General features: G+C 47.3%; 1 protein-coding gene across 1 annotated transcript; it reads right to left on the bottom strand.

The window, feature by feature from the left end:
- Nucleotides 1–11,622: 11,622 nt before the first annotated feature.
- LOC146200754 (uncharacterized) lies at nt 11,623–14,704 on the bottom strand. The gene is made up of 2 exons (XM_084595902.1): nt 14,695–14,704; nt 11,623–13,730 (listed from the first exon to the last, which is right to left on the bottom strand). The coding sequence occupies exons 1-2, from the start codon at nt 14,702–14,704 to the stop codon at nt 11,623–11,625; spliced, it is 2,118 nt and encodes a 705-aa protein (XP_084452028.1).
- Nucleotides 14,705–20,890: the final 6,186 nt, after the last annotated feature.

Below are 20,890 nucleotides of genomic sequence, written 5' to 3' on the forward strand. Positions count from 1 at the left end.
CATCGAGACACTGTGTTTAAATATCATAGAAAACGACAAAATTCGTGGCTTCCAATTGCAAGCTGCAGAGGTTAAGCTGCTGGCATATGCGGACGATGTGGCTGTATTCGCAGTGAATCGCGAAGGGGTAATCGAGGCCGTGTCGTCTGTAAAAGAATTCACAAAGGTTTCCGGCAGTAAGTTAATTGGTCAAAGTCCCTGGGGCTTTGGCACGGAGAATGGCCAACGGCGCCCGAGAAGTTCGCAAACATGTCGTGGGTGACAACACCAGTAAAGTACTTGGGAGTCCCACTAGATAGTTATCGCGTTAGCGAATCGTACTGGAGGGCACAGACTCAAGCCATGCGGGAAAAGGAGGAGGGGTGGAAATGGCAACATTGTCAGTTTTCGCCAGGGCCAGAGTGTGCAATATGTTTTTTTATGTCGAAGCTGTGGTACGTGATGCAAGTGTTGCATTGTGCAAGGATGAACGTACAGAGACTGCACCGGATATTTGCCATTTTTGTGTGGGCAGCAGAATGGGAACGATGTAGCCGGACAAGTTTGTTTAGGCGGGTGAAGGACGGTGGACTGGGTTTGGGGCATTTGTTTCTACGACAGATTGTCAGCAGATTTCTTTTTGTTCGCGATGTAAAAGATCCATTTTTGCGTACTGTGTGCCAATTAAGGCTCGGAAATGCACTGCCGGACTTTGTTGTCTCGACCGAAAGTGTATCGGGACGCGTTTTTGGTTATTTTAGAGAAGTTGTCGCTAGTGTGCGATTCCTGTCTGTTCGATTTTCTTATGAATATTTATCTTGTGTTAGCAGGAAGAAGCTGTACAAGGATTTGTGCGACGTAGGTCTACCCAAACCAATGTACAGGGCCTTATACAGTGGAGGACCAGGACGCGACGTACTTAAAGGGCCACTGTCCAGGGAAGGCCCTTTTAAGCAAAGGAGCCCAGTGTTTCGATCAGGCACCGGATATAGTCTGGGCAAAATGCTACAGTGACACGCGCGCCGCAAATCATCGAAAATACAATTCAAAGCTCACTCATGCTCTCCTTTGGGAAGCCAGCTTCCCCGTTTCCTGCGCTGGCCTGACGGGCCACAATAATGACGTACGTACCGCGAACGACGTCCATTGGTCCGTCTCGCTGACTGACGGGAGAAGGATGGGTGTCTACCGGTCGCTGCGCGCTTTTTTCCCTCGCCACGGCCAGACTGAATCCAGCGGCGCGCGCTCCCTCGGCCGTTTCTTCTTTTTTTTTTCGCGCTCGCGGAGTGCCACGCCCCACCTCTCGCCAAACGCGGAGGAGGAAGGGGAATTTGTCTTGCGGAGGCTAGACGACCTCGGACAGGAGAGTGAAAAGCCTTTGCGAGGGAACGGAAGGAGAGAAGCATGACAGAATCGGGTGATTGCGGTGGCTGTAACTGCGTTATTAGTTACTCTTTTCAAAAACATTTTGCGGCCTTGCGTTCTAGGGGCGAAGCCTCACAGTTACCGGGGAAGAAAATATTTTCGACCGGAGGGTGGACAGTGGGCCTTTAAGCGGGTGAAGGCGATGCAGGCGCCGTCAAATGCAAAAACTTTTTTCTTTAAGTTACACATGGAAACACTGCCAGTAAAGAAGTTCTTGGAAAGGAAGAATTTATTTTTACCTTGGGCTTCGCATTGCTTAATTTGTAAACAGCCAGAAACTATAGACCACGTTTTCCTACATTGTTAGGAAGGGGTATACTTTTGGGATATTTTACAAAGGACTTTAAAAAAGGAATTTCCATTAGACCTGCATGGTATTAGGTACTTGCCAGTAGAGAATGAGGATGGGGTGCCATTTGACCTTATTATGCTAATGGCCCCCCACTGTATTTGGCGCTCGAGAATGGCAGGATACCATTGCGATCCTGACGCACGGCCAGCACGGATCTATTTTCGGGAAGGCATGAATAGATATATTGAAATTCAGAAACTTGCTCCTGAAGCTCCCGAGTGGCTCGGAAGATTAGTGACCCTAAGAGAATTTTAGCACGACGACGCCACAATCCACCTGGCTGATTGTTGTATTAATGAATGCTCATTGTGCCCTGTAAGTGGTTTTGTGTATTGTGCTGAAGTCAGGCAATAAAGAGAAAAAAAACAAACTCGTGACTGAGTGGTAGCGTCTCCGTCTCACACTCCGGAGACCCTGGTTCGATTCCCACCCAGCCGATCTTGGAAGTTGCTTTTTATGTATGAAGTGCATGCCGAGATTTATCGCTCACGGCCCACGCAGCCGACGCCGACGACACCGGCTTTTCTGCGACACGAGCTCCTTAACGCTATCGCGTTAAAAGCTGGGAGGAGGACTTCACCCTCGCGCCTAAATTTTCCCCTCGCAGTCACGGCGCCGTCGACTCCGCTGCGCAGCTTGCTTCGTCCTCACGTGAACCGCGTCAACCGTTACGACTCCGCTCGTCAGCGTCGGTCGTCTGCATAGCCTAGCGCTATGAATTCTTTTCGTGTTGGCTTATCGGCCAAAGTCGCGATTTTTCGTCGCGGTTTTTTTACTCTGTGCATCTCATTCCTGCTGGCTCTTAACCCCTTCGTGAGACGAGAGACTTGTCTGCGTGCAGCTTGAGCTCCATGCATAGAGCTTCTTACTCTTACCCAAGACTGACTGAAATACAAACCTGCACAGATAGCACTGCTCCAGCGCGCACCTTCTAGTTCATCACCTTCGCCGATAGGGAAAGAACACTATGGGCAGCCTGGCGCTACTGTAAACCTGTTGATAAGAAGGATCTATTAGTTTTGTCATTTTTCTTCGCCATTATAGTTTAATTATCTGTCCACGCTGTAATGCACAAGCACCTGTTCTGCGCATGCGCAGCGGGTAACTGCAGTGCCGTCGTACAAAGCGGAGTCGCGGTATGTCCTCTGAAACATTATAAAAATAAACACTGTTCGCCAAAATACAAAAAGGCAAAATTTTTGAAGTATAACTCGGGCAAAATTTTTTTTTTAAGTTTGATTACGGTTTGTTTAATATTTTTTAATAATTTAATGATGATGATAATGGCAGACGAACAGGTAAACCGAGCGCTCTCAACGGCGAGAAAGATAACTAAAGTTGGCGCACGCGGTCCCATAGGACCCTGTTTTCTGTGCAGGTCTCTACTTCAGTCGGTCTTGCTCTTACCTAGAGGGAAAGCTGTGCTGCCGTCTATGAGAATTTACATGGAGTTTCCAGACGGTCAGTTCAGTCACCATGGGCTCTCAAAGCATCATGGGCCGGAGAGCTACCGAGTGCAGAACTACAACTTTTGGCCAACTTTTGGCAAAGATAAACGTTGTTCTACCGTAAATAATGTCCTAATATTGAATATTGTGACTATAAATTGCAAAAAAGAGAGAGCAAAACAGCATGTCAGTGTGATATTTATCCAATATAACTTATAAGCGATGGCTCTTTCTCCTATTGGCTTAGTTTTGAGCAGAACAAATACCAATATTTCGAACTTAATAGGCAAACTTTGAAATAAAAAACGTTATGAAAATATTTATGGATGTGCAATCACTTAAGGAAGTTTTTAGTGGCATTTCGGGAAACAAAAACCATTTATTGGCGACGTCTGCTTTTGCACCTTCGCTACTATGGCTTTCGTTGTCTATGTACGCACTTCAAATGATGATGATGACGAAAAAGAAACATCGCAGTAACGCCACTCCACGTACCCGAGAAAAACCGACTGTCCCGCAACAAGTAGCACACCGGCCCATGATTCTTAGCGCACCCATGGTGGCTGAAGTGCAGCGCCCTCAGCTTTCCCTCTAGTTAGTGTAAGGAACTTTATGGTTCCATGGACCCATCTCGTCGGTTGATTGTGCTGGCCATTACAGTCGGCGATATCCGCTGTTGTTCGTGTTGTTGAACTTGTTACCTTCATGTGCTGCGGAGAGACGGAAGTGCGTTTCGAAGAAGACGGTGCTTCCAGGAAGGGGGTTGTAAATTTTTAATCGTGCATTTTGGTTATGTATAGCACATGTGATTACTTGCATCAAATACGAACCACTAAGTAACTAGAACGCAGGTATTTGCTCCATGTTTCTACATTGCTTTAATGGTATGGAATGCGTAGAATGAATATGTGCATAATTTATTTAATTTCATATCTTACGTACTGTACACATGCTGACAGAAGCAATGCCAACAAACTGGGTTCTTTTGTAGTGATAAAGCAAGCATGCAAGATTACAATGTTAGCGCAGAAGACAGAACACTACTGTAAACTTTTGGCTATGTGAAGTGTTTATGTGTGTGCGAGGGATACCTCGTCGCATCTTTTCATTTTCTGTTTCACGTGCAGTTAATAAAAAAGGAAAACGGTATTTGCTGTTCTCTGTGCTATTTCTTGCTGCGGTCGGGTACGCTTGCTCGCGAGCGCCTGCGCCCTCGAGAGCGATATTCTTGTGGTTTTTCTTTCCATCACACTGTTCCTGCCGCGAGCCGGTCTCGCCGCGGCAGGACGATGATGCGGGAGAAAATCCACGGGCAGAGCGTTATCCTGGGCACGGGCGCACGCGAGCGCGCGACCCGTGCTGCTTGAAGCAACCTACCGACATCCCCTTCAGCGCACCGTTTTTTTGGACCACTCCGCTTTACGGCCTCCCTCGTCAAGTCTATTTTTTACGCGCCCCCTCCCGCTATAATGGGGAGTTTGGCGCTAGCGTCTGTAATTCGTGGCCGCTGGGAGGTATAGGGAGTTTCACACCCATAAGACTCCGTGCACTAGCTGCACCAACGCTAACACCAGAGGCGCCATCTTGTGCTGTTTCCCCCAATTCTCACAACAAAACAAGAGGCGACGTGGACGTCAATCTTCACCTCGGCAGTCAAAGCATCGAATAACTCCCGGAAGCATGGAGGAAGGAAAACTTAGGAGAGGCCCTGACGTCATTTTTCTGAAGCCGGCGCGGCCGCGCCGCGACCGGACGCTGCAAGCCTGTCCTCCTCCTCTACCATTTCTCCGCGACGCTCACGCACCTAGGGCCCTTAGCAACGCTGTTGCTAGTGGCCCGAGTTTTCATAGCAACAGCGTCGCCGTTGCTAATGGCCCGACTTGGCTAACCCTAAATTTTGACGTCACTTCCGTCACACTTTCTCCAATGCATTGGGAATGGCAAGGGCCTCTCCTAAGTTGTTTCCTTCCTCCATGCCCGGAGGGTCATCTCCGGATACTTGGCGTTCCCATCAATCAACATGGTACTGCTATAAGGATTGGATCCAACAGCTAAAATATCAATGAAATCCAACGCTGCGGAGTCATTGGACGTGGCTGCAGTCATTCGAGATAAGTCTCGGCTCATCATCATTATCATCAGTCTGACTATACCCACTGCAGGGCGAAGGCCTCTCCCATATTTCTCCACTTAACCCGGTTCTCTGTTAGCTGCATCCACTTGACCCCTGCGAACTTCTTAATCTCATCCGCCCACCTAACTTTCTGCCGCCCCCTGCTACGCTTTCCTTCTCTTGGAATCCAGTTTGTTACCCTAAGCGACCATCGGTTATCCTCACTTCGCACTACATGCCCTGCCCATGCCCCTTTCTTAATTTCCACAAGAATGTCGGTAACTTGACTTATTTCTCTGACCCACTCTGCACGCTTCCTATCTCTTAATGTTACCCCTACCATTTGTCGTTCCATAGCCCTCTGGGTTGTTCTCAACGTAAGTGTTCCAGCGTCTAACAACGAACAAGCAGCGTGGAAGCAAGAAGAAGAGCGTTTATTCGAGATTGCATGCTAGTATTTATAGCCTTCAAGCGGCTGCATGATAACAGCCAGAGCGCATGCGTGACTGATACATTACATCTTCCTCAGTGTAATCTTTAAAAGTCTGAGAGCACAATACGCGACACTTGTTGGAATTCTGGTCGTAGTGAAGACGATTGGGCTGTCTCTTTTGTCGGGTGGATCGCCTTGGCATAAATTGAGTGGGCTGTATTGTAGACAGCGACGCTTCCACGTTTTCCTGGGAAATGTCTTCGCTGCCAGAGTCATCTTCCGTTAAGTCGCTTCGGAATGACTCACGTGTGGCTAGAAGATGTTGTCGGTTGCGTCGAAGCACTTTGTTGTCCTCTGTAAGGACGCGATAGGACCTTGGTGCTACCAGGCCCATGACTCGAGCCTTGCAGTCCCATGCATTCCCTCGTACCCTTACAACGGCATCTTTTTTTAGTTCAGGCAGATTTTTCCCTTTTGAGGGCCTTTGCTGGCGTGTTTGGCGCCGGGACTTCTGTTGACTGGAGCATGACACGAAGTCTGGTAGCCGAGTGCGTAACTTTCTGCCTTGAAGAAGCTCTCCAGGGGACCGGCCTTCGGCTAGTGGAGTCGAGCGATAACCGAGAAGGCCGAACCAGAAGTCCTCGTTGAGTTCGCCAGTCTTCTTCATTATTCTTTTGACAATTTGGACTCCCTTCTCGGCGAGGCCATTGGACCGTGGGAATCGCGGACTGGACGTGGCATGCTTGAAGTCGTATCTAGAGGCGAACAAAGCAAATTCATGTGATGAAAACTGAGGACCGTTGTCGGTGCAGACTTCCAACGGAATCCCATACCACGCAAAAATTGAGCTAAGCTTAGCAATGACAGTGCATGTCGTTGTGTCATTAAGCTTTTCGACTTCAGGGAAGTTTGAAAACGCATCGAACACGCACAGGTAGGAGTGTCCGCCGTACATAAAGATGTCAACACCCACCCTGTACCAGGCATGGCCTGGGATCGGCCTAAGCAGCACTGGTTCGGTTTCTTGTTTGTAAGCGTATTTTTGTCAAACAGAACAGGTCTTCACCATGGTTTCAATGTCCGTATTCAGTCTCGGACAGAATACCAAGCAACGGGCTCTCGCTTTGCACTTACTTATGCCTAAGTGACCTTCATGAATACGACCCAGTATTTCAGCTCTCATATTCTTCGGAATGACTACCTTTGTCCCCTTCGTAATAATATCCTTAACTTCTGATAACTCAGGACCAAAAGGTTTCATCGAGCCTTCAATTTCTTTTCCAGTCCTTAGTTGCCGCAACACTGTTCGCAAGTCTGGGTCAGAGGCTGTCGCTTCTGCCAGTCGATCAAACATTTTTTTGCTCACCAGCTCTAAAGTCACGCTCACTGCATGTACGTCGACGTCTTCAGTGAAGTCATCACGTTCGCTTGGAACGGCTGGCGACGATCTTGAAAGCATATCGGCCAGGAACAGCTGTTTGCCTGGAACAAAGTGAAGAATGTAATCGTATCTTAGCAAGCGCAGGAAAAATCGTAGCAGTCTTGGTGGCATGTCCCCAATGGCTTTCGAAGCAATTGCTATCAAAGGTCTGTGGTCTGTTTCGATGGCGAACTTGCGGCCGTAAACGAAATGAAAATATTTTTCACAGCCGAAAGTAATGGCCATTGCTTTTTCTCGATTTGCGCGTATCTTTGTTCTGCCTCCGTCATTGTGCGTGATGCATAGGCGACCGGCCGCCAACTACCACCGTAGTTCTGAAGAAGGGCAGCAGCAATCCCATTTTTCGAAGCATCAGCAACGACCTTGGTTTCTTTAGCAGGGTCGAAACTGGGTAGCAAAGGAGGACCACTCAGTGAATCACAGACAGCTTGCCATTTCTTACAGTGGTTTGCAGACCATTCAAAAAGGGCGTCTTTTTTAATGAGGCTTCGTAGAAGCGTTGTCCTTTCCGCTAGATGCGGTATATACTTTCCGAAGTAGTTCACTACCCCGAGCATTCTGTGAACGCCGGCTTTGTCCTTTGGCTGAGGCATTTCACTTAATGGTGCGATCAGTGCGGGCTTAGGTCGTATTGCGTCTTTGTTTATGATGTCACCCAAAAAGTCAATTTCCGTGACACCGAATTTGCATTTCGCCGCACTGAGTGTCAGGCCGGCCGTTTTGGCTAGTTGCAAGGCTGTGCGGAGGCGAGTATCGTGCTCTTCCCTTGTGCTCCCCCATATCAATATGTCATCGACATAGATTCGGACCCCTGGAGCCTGGTCGAATATTTCATCCATAGTTCTCTGGAAAACCTCAGGCGCCGAAGCAATGCCGAAGGGAAGTCGCAAGAAACGGTAGCGTCCGAAGGGTGTTCCGATTGTGCATACCTTTGATGTAGCTTCATCTAAGGGGATTTGGTGGAACCCCGAATGCGCGTCGACGCGAGAGAAAAAGGAGGCCCCGGCAAGCTCAGCCTCAATGTCATCTCGCTTAGGCATTTGATAATGTTCTCTCTTTAGGCACTCGTTAATTCGTCTGGGGTCAATACATATGCGCAGTTTCCCATCCTTTTTTCTTGCCGCAACAAACAGACTCACCCAATTAGTGGGTTCGGTGACTTTGGCCACGATGCCAGCCCGCTCCATCCGATCCAACTCTTCTCGCAGGGGCTCGAGCAACGCCAAGGGCACCCGTCGCACCGGCCGGACTACCGGTGTTGCTTCCTCGCGCAGAACCATGTGGTAAGGGCGTGCTAGGCAGCCGATGCCCTGAAACAACTCGGGAAATTCCTTAACCACTTGGTCAGTGCTGTTATAGTGGCCAGTATATTCTAGGCACTATAGTGCTGTTCATGTGCACAGTGTTCACAGAACGCGACAACAGACCTAGCGCTTCACTTGCAGACAGTCCCAATATGGCCTGGTTGCCCTTTTTTACAATGAAGAAGTCGAAGTACCCACTTTGGTCGTTGACAACCACTTGGAGCGTAGCCACGCCGATGTGCTTTATAATGTCACCGGTGTATGAGCGGAGGACAGAGGGGCTTGCTCTTAAACCAGACTTCGCTTTGAGCCTTTGAAAAACGGAGTAAGGCAATAAATTCGCTTGCGAGCCTGTGTCTACTTTCAGAGACACTACTTGGGAAGCCACTCTCGCGTGAATAACCCAATAAGGTCGTTTGCCTAAGCAGACGTCGAGTATTTCAAAACCTTCCTGCTCGCTGCGTACTTCGCTTACTTGAGACACGTTTTTGCAACAGGCCGAAAAATGGTTAGCGCCACGGCACCGGAAGCATGTTTTGCCGAACGCTGGGCATCTGCCGCGTTCGTGGACACGGTTGCACTTTGGTTTTTATACGAGCAACTTCCTGTTCTCGTTGAGCCTAGTCCTGCTCTGAACATTCTGCACAGTGTTCACAGGCTGAAAAGTTGCCTTGCTCATGTATTGTTTTGTTCGGCGCATACCTCTTCAGCCTTGCAAATTTCCTCCGCCCTCAGTAAAGTAAGGTTCTTAACTTTCAGCATCTTTTCGCGCAATTCCGGATTATTTGTGCCAAAGACAACCTGGTCCGTGACCATGGAGTCACTCAAGGTTCCAAAATTGCAGCTTCGTGCAAGTCTCTTCAAGTCCCGTGAAAAGCGTTCGAAGGGTTCGCCCTCAGCTTGCGTTCTTGAACGAAAGACATAGCGTTCGTACACTTCGTTTTGCTGCTCTTTGCAGTATTCCTCGAACTTCTTTGTAACAGTTTGATAATCTTCCTTGCTTTCGTTCTCCGAAAACAAAAAGTTGTTGAATACCTCTAGGGCGTCTTCCCCGGCTGCGGTGAGCAGCAGTGCGATTTTGGCTCCTTCCGTCCGTGCTTCTTTCGTCGACTCAGTGGCCTGCAGGAACAGCTCGAACCGCTGCTTGAAGAGGCTCCAGTTCTTCGCGGTGCTACCGGACAGCACCAGCGGCTGCGGTGGCTTCACTAAATCCATCGTGCAGTGCACAGTGACACCACCGCTTCGATCAGCGCGTTACTGCATACGTGAACGCTATCCCACTTCTGACACCATGTTCCAGCGTCTAACAACGAACAAGCAGCGTGGAAGCAAGAAGAAGAAGAGCGTTTATTAGAGATTGCATGCTAGTATTTATAGCCTACAAGCGGCTGCATGATAACTGCCAGAGCGCATGCGCGACTGATACATTACATTAAGTAGAACTCTCTTGGTTAGCCTCCGCGTTTCAGCCCCATAAGTGAGTACAGGTAAGATGCAACTGTTATATACTTTCCTCTTTAGCGATACCGGTAAGCTGCTAGTCATAATCTGTGAGTGCTTGCCAAATGCGCTCCATCCCAATCTTATTCTTCTTGTTATTTCCTTTTCATGGCCGGATCTGCGGTTACCTGTCCTAAGTAGACATATTCACCTACTACTTCCAGTACTTCGCTACCTAATGTAAAGTGCTGTTCCTTCCCGAGGCTGTTGAACATTACTTCCTGCATATTGATTTTCAAGCCTACCTTTCTACTTTTCCTGTCTAGGTCACCAATCATTATTTCAGTTCATCCCCCGAGTTGCTTAGCAAGGCAATGTCATCAGTAAATCGCAAATTACTAAGGTATTCTCCATCTACCCTTGTCCCTAACTGCTCCCATTCCAAGTCTGAATACTTCCTCTAAGCAAGTTGTGGATAGTACTGGGGAGATTGCGTCTCCTTGCCTAACACCTTTCTTTATAGGAATTTTGTTACTTTCTTTATTCAGAACTATGGTTGCTGTGCAGCCACTATATATATCTTCCAGCACTTTCACGTACGGCTCGTCTACCCCCCGATTTCGCAATGCCTATACAACCGCCGAGGTTTCAACTGTCAAATGCTTTTTCGTAATCAATGAATGCTATGTTTAAGGGTTGGTTATATTCCGAGAATTTTTCACCTGATTGATGGTAGGGATATGATCGATAGTAGAGTACCATTTCCGAAAACCGGCTTGATCCTTTGCTTGATTGCAGTATCGGCTCATCCTGGGGGCCTATTCTCCACAATTCGCCATTTTGTCCAAATTGTGACGTGCGCGTGACGTGTGCAGTAGGACGGTGCCAGGTTACGTAAGCACACAATCGAGTTACGCATTCTGAAGAAAAGCACAAATAAAGAGACAGAAAAAAGCGCGCTGTCGTCTGCTACTATACATTGGCGCCAAGTATTAAAAATTACAATGCTCCTGCAGGAACCAATACGCTGCGGTGCATTCCGTGATTCGGAAGCCTCGGGTTTCAGGGAGGCGAGTGAAGTATGTTGTAGCGTTGCAGTATCAGTGTGTCATGCCATACTTGCGGTTGAACATTCGGTATCAGCTACGCACGGTAAGGCTGCGCGAGTTTCAGCTGAAGAACGAGAACATTCTACGGAAGCTATGATCCTGGTTTGCATTCAGACGGACTGAAATATAATTGCTAGTCAGCAGCAAGAGACTGGCGCGAAGGAATGGAGAACACGCACATATCGGCGCAGCGTGGAAAGATGCCGGTCCACGGAATGGTGATGGTGCACACCATTTATGCCACCTCTCAATCGCTTTATTTTCACAGTATAACATCTGCCTCATATGGACGGTATATTTGTTAAGCGCACATGTTACATACTTAGGCTTATCACGTCAGATTTCGGATGTCCGCTCTAATTAGCGCATTCTACTTGAGAAGGCACCGTTGCAGCTGATTAAGATTATTCTATACAAGCTGGAACAATGTTCGGGCCCTTAGAGCCGATTCTGAAAAAAAAGGCGCACAATAATTTCCAGTGGCGTAATTAGGAAATAGTGCCAAAGTCGCAACACAGAATGCAGGCAACACGAACTATTCATCGTAGAAACAAATAGATGACGCTCAAGAGTTTACTTCATTCGATGATGCAAACCGGCTCCTTCAGAGCAGCGTTTTGATCTTGGCAGTCAAAGGCTTGAGAAAATTGTGGCATGTTTGCCACGGGCAAAACGCATAGAAGCCTTGGGAGGTCGTCCTGCGTCTTGATGATGTCGATTCCCTCTTTCGTGCCACACATAATGAGGCAAAAGCGCCTGAAGAAGGTTCTCTGCGCTTGTTTCCAGTACTGTGCCCAGTTAAGAGCACCCGTGAGGTCCTCCAGTGCCAAGCGGAGGGCCTCATGAGCCGTCCTCGCAGCCAGTATCCAGAAGATGTGCGCCAGTGTCTTCGGGGCAAGCCAATCGGCAGGGTCCTCCAGCGCCGGAATTGAAATATTGAGCGAAGACTGCGCTAGCTTCCGTGCGCATTCTTGAAATTTGGCCAAAATAGCTCGATGTCCGAAGCCCCACTCATCTGAGGGTTGTTCCAGTAAAACAGCTCTGTGCAACTCCCTAGCGATAAGAGCTCCGAGCGTGCTGGCGGTAAACTCAAAAGGGACTTCGTTCGCATAGGCTACTGGTTCGACGCGAACTGAAGTAGGCAAGACGATGATGTTGCCATGGGCGTCGTACTCCGGGGCTAGTTCAAAGGCGTGAAGCCTTCCGTCGGTGTCACTGTCAGCGACTATGCTGTTTAGGAAAGCCCTATGTTTTTCCTCCCTCAGGTGGATGTAGATAGATGGAAAATCGTCAAGACGCGCACCGAGGGTAAGGTCTTCCGCAATGGTGTTTATCGCTGCGTATGTTCTGTTCGGTGCGTGCCAGTCGTGAGCGTGCACTGCTGCCGTTGAAAATGTTCTATTTGCCCTGGCATGCGCCTCGGGTGACATCGACTTCATCCAGGCAGTGGTGCTGTGAGCGGCTTCGATGATCCAGCGGAAAACGTTGCCTGAGCTGTCCCCCTTTGTCGCATCGCGGTGCCCACGAAATAAGTTGGCTGTGACGACGTTTCTTGTGTACTGCATGACGTCCTGGCTTGCCTGCAGACATTCTCTCACCAGGTCAACGGCGCTTCTTCCTTGAAGCTTGCGGAGGTAGTCAAAACGAAAGACCTCTAGCAGCAAGCTCAAATATAGGTATGCGACTCCGTAGTCTGCGAGACTACGCAGAAACTCTAGCACGTTCCTCACCGATCCGTAATTAGTGATCAAAACCTTCGATTGAGTGCTAAGTTGCTGACCTACAGGCAAGTGAGAGTTGAGCGCAGTGAGCCAGGCATTCGATCCAATAACATCACCAAACATCTCAAGATTGGCGATGTCTCTCTCCTCCACCGATATGGCGTCATTTTCTGCTGGTGTCAGTTGCTGATGCATCGTCTCATCAATCTGTTGTATGCGGTCCAATTCAAACCGACTCGAAGGGTACAATGCGTCAGCTTCTTTCACAAGCTCCCTAAGGTAGGCCCGCCAAGCTGTCACTGAATATGGGCTCACTTTCTCGGCCAGCGTCTTCCAAGGAAATATTCTGACTTCGGGAAATCTGGTACGACGTACAAGCTTCAGGCCAAACACGGTGTGGAAGCCTCGAGAAAAAGAGAGGTCGACGAGAAGCGTCACAACACCCGCATAGCTCGTTAGATTCAGGAGGTTGCCGTACCTGCCAGCGACAGACTTCACAATTTGAGATCTCCTAAGTGAGCGATCCGTAGCTGTCACGAAATTCAGGCAGGTCCGGTAGAACTTGGCAACGTTACGGGCCTGACTAGACGTTGCGCCGAAGTCGTCCACGTCGTGCAGGCTCTCGTTGACACCCTGTGCCATTTGTCGCACCGCGTGCTCCACGTAGCTGACTCGGCCGCCTGTCATGGCGTCCCATTTGCGGCACACATGTCCGTGGAAATCGTAGCACGGGTCGACGGCTTCATCAATTAAGGCCGAAAGCGTGGACCTTGCTCTGATACAGGCGCTGCTGGTGCACTGTTCTATGTTCGTTGTGGGGATGCGCTTTATCACAAGGATGAGCACGAACGGGATCACCGTGACGCACAGGATGATCAGACCGCAGACAAAAGCGCATGCCCAGGGCCTCCCGTTCAGGAATGGGAGCGTAGCCTGTGTTATCTCCCATAGTGTAGTGGCACCAACTGCGTGTAACAAGAAAAGGACCTTTGCATTAGACCATATACGCTCTCGTGTTCGGACCTGCATATATAGAGAAGGGTTAGATAGTCATGGCCAGAAAAATGCTCAATTTTCCAGAGCAAAATACACAGGACGTTCTGTGTATTCTGCGTCGAAAATAAAATGCATTCCACTGCACAATTCTCGTCCAGCGCGATTTGATTGAGTGAAACTCTGTGTGACAGTGACCTCTGCAACTCCAAGATTAAAGGCAGTTTGTGCAAACACTTACCAGGCGTTGTTTCAGTTCATTAAATTAGGTAGCGATTACAAAGAAGTACCCTTACAAAAGTGTATTTTCACGGCATCAAAGGTGGAGCATAAGACGAATATGGAAAAATGATTTTGGCTGAAATACAGTGCAAACTGAGCACTAATGTTTTTTTCCATTGACGGAGCGCATTGCATTAATGGCATTTTTCTGTAGCGAGGATAAGGTGCGGCATCAATCTAATATTCTGTTTCATTCCCGTCAGGCGTTTCATCAGTCAGGCTAAAAGTAAAATTGTCGGAGAAGGTGGAACGCTATACTATGGGGCCCAGCCCGCACTTCAATCGTAGTTATTTGTAACAGTCATCAGCATGATTGGTTACTTGCTGCTTAATACAGTCCTTTTGACTTCGCTAGTACTAATAACTCTCTCCTGATACATGTTTGTGAGCAAAAGGGAACAAACAGTGAAAACATGCGGGCGGCAATGTCCCGAGTGGCCACAACTGGCCTGCCAAATCCTGGTCTCTACCCACAAATGAAACTATACACGGGCCTCTCTATTACAGAGAGAGGGAACAACAAACACAAGAACGCAACGTTTGATTTCCTGCCGTGTCGCTATACGCGTTGACACCACACCTGGTCACTTCAACGCCAAGGTAGTGAATGTTAATTTAGCGTTGTCATTTTGACGCAGTCTTCCTGTATACTACTTGGCGCCATGCACCCGCGATAAGTGTTGGTCGCCGTGGCTCGCGGGTTTTCCCAAAATGTTCATCGACTGTGACCTTCGCCATTGCGAGCGTGCTATTGTTTCTGAAACGACACGCCATGGACCCTCCCAAGCAGGTGCCTCTATATTTTGTATATACACGGGCCACTGTCACGTGAACCTCTACTCGTTAGTCAGAGCGTGTTACGTCTTTCACTCCAACGGCTTTCATCGGTTGTGTCCACCTTGATTCGCGCGATTGTCTCCGTGCCGACAGGCTCCTTTGTACTACGTACACACAAGAAAGCACCACTGCCAGGGGCTGACACTTGACAATGTCCTGCAAGTGCGCCAACCCTTACACTAATGCCATATTGCTTTTCGCATCCCTGGACATGTACAAACCACCTCTGCTAGCAATGACAAGTTTTAAGGTATCACTCCAGCGGCTGCAAAGGACAGGTGGATATTAGGAGCGTTCCCTTTGAAACGGAGTGGTGGCGGGTGCCACAGTGCGTTTTGCTGCGTAGTAGTGAGCGCCCTCACGCACGCGCGTGTGTGTGTATGTGTGTGCGTGCGTGCGTGCGCAACTGGGCGAAAATGCTGGTTCATTTCTGCATGGCTGCCGAGTGAAGCCTTGGTACGAAGCCGAGCGAGAGAACATTCGATGAGAAGTTGGGGAAATAAGCTGGAGATTGATGAATACAGAAATGGGCAACTAATATGATAATGGGTCCCGCTTGATGGCTCCCCTCCCTCATCACCTTTCGTGCTCACGCCCTTTGCTATTTACTTAATTAGTAATGTCGCTGCTGAATCAGTGTAATCTCTGTTCGTTGCGTTCAACAGCAGCCCGCATGCGACCTTGTCAATTTGATAATTTTTGCATGTACCACGAAGAACAGTCTTGCGCTCTTTGTTTGTTCACGCTCAGTGTCGCAGAGAGCGGGCTTTATCATTTTTATTTTGTTGCGCAAGGTGCGATGATATGTACCTAGAATGACTTAACTCTAGCGCGTCTGTTTCCACAATTTGCTAGGTTGTTCTAGTCTCCCTTTCATAGCTTTACCTAGTTGTTTCTTCGCCAACTTTAAACTTAACGCTGAGGAGTGTAACGGGCATTCGGAGTTTGACGACCGACTGGAGCACGCTGGCTGATATCGTTGCAGCGGAGTTTTCTAATTGTTTTGCGCGACGCAAGTCAGTCCAATAAAGAGTTCATTTCAGTGAAATCCAAGTTGCTTCGATTTCAGTGTTGGCACCGCCACGTGACAATATTTTAGCCCTGACCTCCATTAGCCCAAACATATTCAGTAGATAGAGCCATAATGTATCCCATTTTATAAAAGATCAACCGACATAGCCTTTATCACACATCTTTTCGAGTTTTTACGTGAAACACCTAGATACCTGTCGTCACTCTGGCATGCTACGCGATTCCGTGTGTGCTGGTGATGTGCGCGCCTACGAAGTTCCCACTGCGAACCGTACATCTGCATGCACAGTGGTGCCGGGACACGTTTCTGTGTATTTTGAAGCTGTTCAGAATCAGCGCATGATGTACGTGTGCACGCGTTTGTCCCAAAATAGTATGTACAGAGCTGTTCTCTATATCTCTGCGTGGTTTGTGTGTGCAGTGACAACTGGAGTGGAGTCTGTGGAGGACATGTGCTGCGCGAAAGTCACTCGGTGTGCATGTGCGGGGTTTCCTCTATAACTTGGACCGATCATCACCCCAATTGGCACCTTAACTCACCTTTTACTCCATTTTCCTCCTCTAGAGTGGAGTATCATGCCAAGGACATCTTACCGCTGGCCGATCTCTCTACGTTATTTTCATTCAGTTTTTCTCTCTGACGCGAGATATAAATACCGGGTTTAACTAAGCTCTACGAACGAAAATGCTTGGCTCAGGGGTAACGTGTCTAACTCAGAATTGAAGTATATCCGGATGGTGCGATTCTGATCTTACACTTCCATCTCAAAGACAAAGACCAAGTTGGCGCCACAGTCATGATGTCTTAATTGTGACGTCACACTAAGCGCACCCAAGGTCACGCCACCTGCCATCTATAACCGATGAGAACTTTTCCCGTCATTGTTCGCTCATAACGCCGACGCCTTATTTTCTGAACTGAGCCTTCAACGCTGTCGCGTTGAAATACAGGTATGCTGCTAGCCTTGTCTTGCATAAAATTTTTGCCATACAAGTTTTGTGAGTTTTAATGGGCAGGTAGCAATTTCGACAGCACGGCTTACATATACAGCAGTTTCCCAGGTGAGGTGGAAAACAGCGAGGCGCCGGGGAAGGAAAATTTTCCTATTCTCGGTAGCTTGTGTGCAGGCCGAGAGATGCGCTAAAAGCTTGAAAAACATTTCTTGCACTTTCAGCGAATACTAGCCTGACATAATTCATACATAGAGCACAGATGACAGTGCAGCAATGATATATACTTAAGATAATAATAAAAGAAAAATCGGAAGAAAACATGCAACCCGCTATCTGAGCGTTCTCACTGCGTTGCCTTATACGTACGGTACATTCCTTGTCAAAAGTGTAGAGCCTAGGGCTTCTGAGCACCTTCGTGGGGCTTGTAATGCATTTCCAGATTTCCAGTGCTCCGAAACTCGTATGGTAAGAATACTTTTGTTCTACCGTCTCCAATGGGAAAGACCTCCACTAATACTACGTCAGTGCCACTACACATCTCAGAAGCAGACCCCCCCCATGGGCTCTACACTTTTAACAAAGGCTGTACATTAATGGTACGCACAAACTGAGCGCAATTCTGCTAAGTAAAGCAGTAAAAAGACACATCAATGCTATCGCGCTGTTTCTATGGATTCATGTACGCACAATATTCCTTAACACGAAAAAAAAAGGTAACTGTAAGTAAGTAGAGATCGAGTATTCAAACTTTATATGGCGTCAGTCGAGATGTACGAGGAAAAGTGAATACTTTAATCTTCCAGATATCTGCTATCCGTCGGCCTATGCTTTTGGGCCATGGGTTTAGTCTACATTTTATTTATTAATTTGGAACTATCACACATAATTAGTCTAGGATAAAAGGGCTAAAGGCTATATGAGCGGGTGAGGCATACATTAGAAAAACACAATCCCTGTGGAACTGATATTAGCAAGAATAGACGAATAATATTCTCAAATTCATATTTATTGTTTATTACTGCTATTATTTATTTATTCATCTTGAAATGCTGTCAATTCGTTTTGTGAATATTACACGAAAAGGGAAAAATAGCACGAATAGAACTTCAGTGTCTAAGTTTCGAATCTTCAGCAAATAAAACGAACAATGCGAACCATTCAAATCTATTTGTTCTTTTTCGACATCCGCCGGCATGCCGCCTTACCATTCCGATTCTAGCGCGCGGATCAAGTCTGTAATCTTTGTTTGTTCATGCTCGTTGCCGCGAGACGCAGCTTTATCATTTTCTTTGCCGCGCAAGATTAGCCGAGATGTATCTGAAGATTCCGGCCACTAGAGAGTGTTTCTACAATGTTCCAGGTTACGCTAGTCACTGCAGCTTTACCTAGTTGTTTCTTTGCCGCCTTTAAATGGAGCGCTGACAAATGCATCTGTAGTATTCGTAAATCGACGACCGCCAAGCACGCTTGCTGCTATCGCCGCCGCCGATTGCTTAGTTCTTTTGCAGGCGCAAGTCAGCCCAATAAAGAATTTATTCCAGTGAATTTCAAGCCTCCTCAATTGTCGCTAGCTGCTTTGGCACCGCTGCGGTATACAATATAAAAAATGCCGAGAAAATAATGTATTACAACATTAAGAACAGGGTGACGATGAGAAGAAAGCAAACACGAAGCTATCAGCCAGCGTAATAAACGTGTCCATGGATGCCTGGGTTGACTCATGAATGCAAGTGATTCCAATCTTGGACAACTTGTGAAAAAGGGGATAACGGGGGGTATTACTAACAAAAGAATTCTTCAACGGTGAGCTTACAGTTGTGACATGTCCCTCTTGTATGGTTGATATGAACAAAGACTGTGGGAGACATCTTTAGTATGTTATTAAGCAGTAAATGCAAACTACTTAGACGTATCATTTAGCACGGCTCGACAGCCTGTGAGGACCTGGCATGAGTAAAAGAACTAGTCAATGCATGCGGCTTTAGCAGTTGAAAATACCGCATTGCTGTCATTTGTACCTATTCAAAGGTTTTAACGTTGCCTCAAGGCGAAATACTCATGGCTCATGGACTGAGGAAATGTGCGCATGAACTAAAGAAATCTCTCTCCACAGGTAGTCGAGCCACTGTTCCTCCGATCCCCAGCCAAGCGCTACTACTGCACTACTGCACTTGTCTAGCGTGAGGATGAGAGAGATGACAATTACGAGGCACTTAGTGATAATGATGATGATAATAGCAATGAGAGTGACGCTGCAGTTGGTGATAATGATAATTATGGTTGTAGCGCTGGTAACGGGGCGCATCAAGTTGAGAATGATGACAGTTGTGATAGTAATGATAATGATAGCAGGAATGAGAATGCGGATGCAGTTAGTAAAAGCAATTCTGTAAAGTAGCTTTCTCCATTTCCGCTAATAAGCAGATTTAAGCGTAGTCCTGTAATTACTTAGTGTGAGGCAAACAAGCTATGTTAGAGTATTCTAAAACCGGATGGATAAAAGTGACGCAAGCTAGAAGTTGTGTATCAGATTTAGAACGAAGTAGGGCACATTTAAGGAATAACAACTTATTCATTGTTGTGTTGGTTATGTTTTGAGCAAGAGCAGTTAATTTTAAGTCGAAAGTGATGACTGCCTCACCGTGGTGGTGCAGTGGTTATAGGGCAATCGACTGTTGTTCCCGAGGACGCGGGATCGAATCCCGGCCTCGGCGGCCGCTTTTTGATGGAGGCGAAAAGCAAGGCGCCCGTGTGCTGTGCGATGTCAGTGCACGTTAAAGAAGCACAGGTGATCGAAATTTCCGGATTCCTCCACTACGGCGTCTAGCATGCCTGAGTCCCTTTGGGACGTTAAACCCCACAAACGAAACGAACGAAAGTGATGACTACCCCCAAGTAAGTATAGATATTCAGTCATATTAAGGATAGTCACGGTAGAACGAGAGAAACAAGATGGCTACACAGTATGAAAGAGCAGTGATCAAAGGTTGAGGGGGGTGGGGGGAACTCATTTCGCAAGTTGAGCCAACGTTTAGACAATGGGTCTTCGTCAGGGACAAAGAAGACAAATTCCAGACGAAGACCCTTTGTCTAAACGTTGGCTCGCATTGCGAAATGAGGCTCCCCATCAACCCTTGTTCAGTGCTCTTCTCATAAGGATTTTCACTTTATTCAAAGACAGCACATAATCTAATTTACACTTTCTTTTTTTTGATGAACTAGAGCCCGCTTTTTCTTTCGAAATTGTCGTCTGCCATTTATTGCATCGCTTTGCAACGGTTCCTAGCGCATTTTTGAGTTTTTCTTGGTCATTATTCATGGAGTATATTATTTCTTGATATAGTACACATTCGTCCGGGATTAGCAGCTTATTTACTTCAGTTTCGTTTGGTATGTCTTTAATAAACAGCACGAACAACTGCAGGGCTGAAAATGTACATTGAGGGACTCCTTAAAGAATATATAGTAATTGAGGGGCATGGTGCTTGTATTTTGCAACATCATACATGTCACAAAGGTAGTGATTAATCCACCTTACCAGTAATCTATCACATAATATGTTTTTTGAGTTTAAAGTGGAGTTTCGTGTGAAAGACTCGATCAAGAGCCTTGAATGAATCGGGGAAAAGGGCATCAATTTGTGACTAATTATTGAGCATGGTGCAAGATCATTAGGAATTTTTATCAGTTATGTAGCGGTAGACAAGCCACTACGAAATCGGTGTTGGCTTTTTTAGTGTGTGTTATCGACCAGCAAAATTTGTCATAAATTTGAAAATAATGTGCTATAGTAATTTGCAACATGTACATAGATGATCTTGTTGAAATGTATCCAGTGTGCCGCACACAAAGCTGTTAAGGTACTACCTACATGCTGTAATATAGTTTCTACTCTGCTTATCCACCGCTGGAAGCGTCTTGCTTTCTCAACTTTCTCACCGCGACGTGTATTTGCAATAAGCGTTCGTTCTTTCTCTGGCGCAATTTCATCTGCGCACAGGTAAGGCGCGCCAGATGTAGCAGCGCT

This window comes from Amblyomma maculatum, chromosome 2 (assembly GCF_055883805.1).
Source record: "Amblyomma maculatum isolate TAMU_Amacu chromosome 2, ASM5588380v1, whole genome shotgun sequence".
Classification (NCBI taxonomy): Eukaryota; Metazoa; Arthropoda; class Arachnida; order Ixodida; family Ixodidae; genus Amblyomma; species Amblyomma maculatum.